The 2883-nt window shown below is 34.9% G+C and overlaps 1 protein-coding gene across 3 annotated transcripts in view; it reads right to left on the reverse strand.

The window, feature by feature from the left end:
• Nucleotides 1-1974: 1974 nt before the first annotated feature.
• Nucleotides 1975-2883, reverse strand: part of syce2 (synaptonemal complex central element protein 2) — a 6416-nt gene continuing 5507 nt past the window's right edge. For all 3 annotated transcript variants that reach the window (XM_024260080.2, XM_024260079.2, XM_024260082.2), the window contains one exon: nt 1975-2330. In XM_024260080.2, coding sequence (XP_024115848.1) covers nt 2205-2330 — 126 coding nt within the window. In that variant the 3' untranslated portion in view covers nt 1975-2204. The remainder of the gene's footprint in view (nt 2331-2883) is intronic.

Raw genomic sequence — 2883 nt, forward strand, 5'->3', positions numbered from 1 at the left:
CTGTCACACTCAAAACCTCACTCAGGTTTGCACATACAAACATATATTAGGGCTGGGAATTATTTAAAAAAAAATTAAGGAATTAATTGCACACCGGGGAAAAGTTAATAGCCATTAAATGCTTTTTTTTGTTACATTGTTTAGCAACCACTTATCTGCAAATAATCACAAAATGAAACACATTTAGAGCATTTTTTTTTAATTAGTGCTGTCAGTCAATTAAAAAAAATATTCAGATTAATCAAACGTATGTGTGGTGATTAATCTCAGTCATAATGTTTTCCTACGTCAATTTTGACAATATCCAGTTTTCTAACAAAAACAGACCAAAGAGAATATGTTTTTTTCTTTTTTACTCTCTGATTATTTTATTTATTTATCAAGTTTTAACCCAGAATGTAATTTGTGTTCAAAACATATCAACAGTAAGATCAGCAGAACTCTAAAGACTTTATGTCTGCAGTTTTACTCCAAGAAAGTTGAGGCTCGTGACAGTGTGCTGGACCATGTATCAACTGGTTCGCTTTTTGTGAAAAGGCAATGTAACCCAAAATAAAAATAACTATATTGAAGTACTAAAAAAACGGTTAAATCTTTCCTTCTTTTGTAAGCAACCTTGTTATAAGTGGGATAATACCTGACCAAGAGTCGGCTTCTGGGGGCGTCTGTCCAATCTGCTCACTTCTCATAACATCAGTGGGCGGGACTTTCGTGGCGTTTCCACAATTTTTAGATGCCGGGGAAGAAAAAAAAAAAATCTCATCTCAAAATAAAAAACGATTGGTTTCCTGGTTGTTGGATTTCTATTAGCAGACCTCTCCGCTCCACTCCGCCCACCACTGCGGATCTTTCACTCTGCTCTGCAACCGTCAGATCGACGTTCATCTTCCGCCTCGTTTATTAAAATAAAAGGTCAGTTTGACCAAAAACTACAAATAAATTTCAATAAAATCTCATCCACAGAATTTTAAAAAAGTTTATTTTAGACAGAAGTTGATTTTACTGATCTCACAGCTGCAGGACGCCTGAGAATTAACGCATTCATTCTAATTTGATTAATCGCGTGCGTGACGTGTTAACTTTCTGCTTGGTGGCCAGTTTTAGTCCAAATGTGAAATTTGGTGATTCTCACATTTTCCTGTGATATGAGAAAAGAACACTTTTCTTCACAAAATTTAACACACACCACAAGCTTGACACAACAGAAGTATTGTTGACCTTTGACCTTCAGAAAAGGCAAATATCTTACATTTTCCACAAAAAAATAAGAAATCAACTTTAGTTTTAGCTACAAATTTAAACTTCTAAGGATTTCTGTCTATTGCCTCCAAACTCCTCCAGCATCGTGGCGACCTTACTTGGAAAAAATTGTCGAGCTCGCCACTTTGGTGGCAAGATGAGAAAACATTTGTAGCAAACGCAAAAATATTTTTGACAGCAAAAAAAAAAAGTTTTGAAAAAAATAGAAATTTCATCTGCATATTATGAAGTTTTATTCTTACTTTACATTTTGTTTGCCATTTAGAAAAATCTGATCTCAAAACTATGACTTTTTTATCACAATATGGTGGCACAAAAAGTGAACTTTTAACACTTAATGAGTCGTCTGTGAGGCCTAAACACAAAATCTTTAACACACTGTAACTTTTCAGCCGTTAACATGATAATTCCAGCAGATTCTGAAGGAGAAATGTGGCTCGACGAGCTTCAGAATCTGCTGGAATTATCATGTTAACAATTAAAAAGGACAGTAAATCAAAGAACAAACACTGGAGCTCCATGTCAGAGAGAAACATGAGAACAGGAGGAAAGGTGAATTCACCATGAATGATCATCTACTGGACCAGAATGTCGGCACTCATGAAGCCGGGAAGCTGCTCACTGACTTGAAACTCAGCAATGACACATATCGACCAGTAGAGGTCACCCAAAACTAAATGTTTAGGTTGGTTAAACGTTAAAAAACACAATGGCTTAAGTTTGTTCATCCATGAAAATTAATTACTTTATTGAGATTATATTTTTGTAACTCATTTGGCTACAGTTATCAAAATGCATCAATATCAGCGCACACTAAAGGAAAATATTTAAAAATAAAATTAACATAAAATAATATGAGAATTCTGAACCGAACCAAAGGTCAGATAAACAAATGAACAGCTTGTTCACTTAGAACAAGTTAACCAAAGAAAATAAAACAATAATTATTCTGACTTGTGACTCGTGGTCAGGTCTTCTCTGAGCCGGGCCAGCGCTTGGGAAGCCTCCAGCAGCTCATTTTGGAGTCTAGAGCAGTTCTCCAGCACCTTGGACAGCTCCTGCAGCCTCACCTGCATATGAACGTTTTTTAAGACATAATTTAAAGTATGATGCATTTCTAAATTGACAATTCAATTGGCAAATTCATCATGCAATTTGGAAATGCATCTTTCAATGTACAATTCAATATTCTATCGTAATGTGAAAATAGGCTTGTTATATGAAAACACATTTTGTCATTTACAATTCAATATTTAAATTTACAATTCAATGTTACAATTTTAAAAAATAAAATATTGAATGAAAACTAAATCAGTTGCATTAAAAATAGCCATGAGTTTTAGATGTCATAATTCAAATGACAATGCATTTTTACAATTTACAATTCAATATTTTGAAATAACATTTCCACACAGTTTGCTTTAAATCCAATTTAAAGTGACTTAAAATCTATTGCATAGTAAAATCTGGGGGTGTAACGGATCACAAAACTCATGGTACGGATCGTGTCACAGTTTTAGGGTCACGGTTCGGATCGTGTCAGAGTTCGGATCGTGTCACGGTTTTAGGGTCACGGTTGGGATCGGGTCATATTTTTAGGGTCACGGTTCGGATCGTGTCACG

The sequence above is a fragment of the Oryzias melastigma genome, linkage group LG1 (assembly GCF_002922805.2).
Source record: "Oryzias melastigma strain HK-1 linkage group LG1, ASM292280v2, whole genome shotgun sequence".
In the NCBI taxonomy this organism is placed as follows: Eukaryota; Metazoa; Chordata; class Actinopteri; order Beloniformes; family Adrianichthyidae; genus Oryzias; species Oryzias melastigma.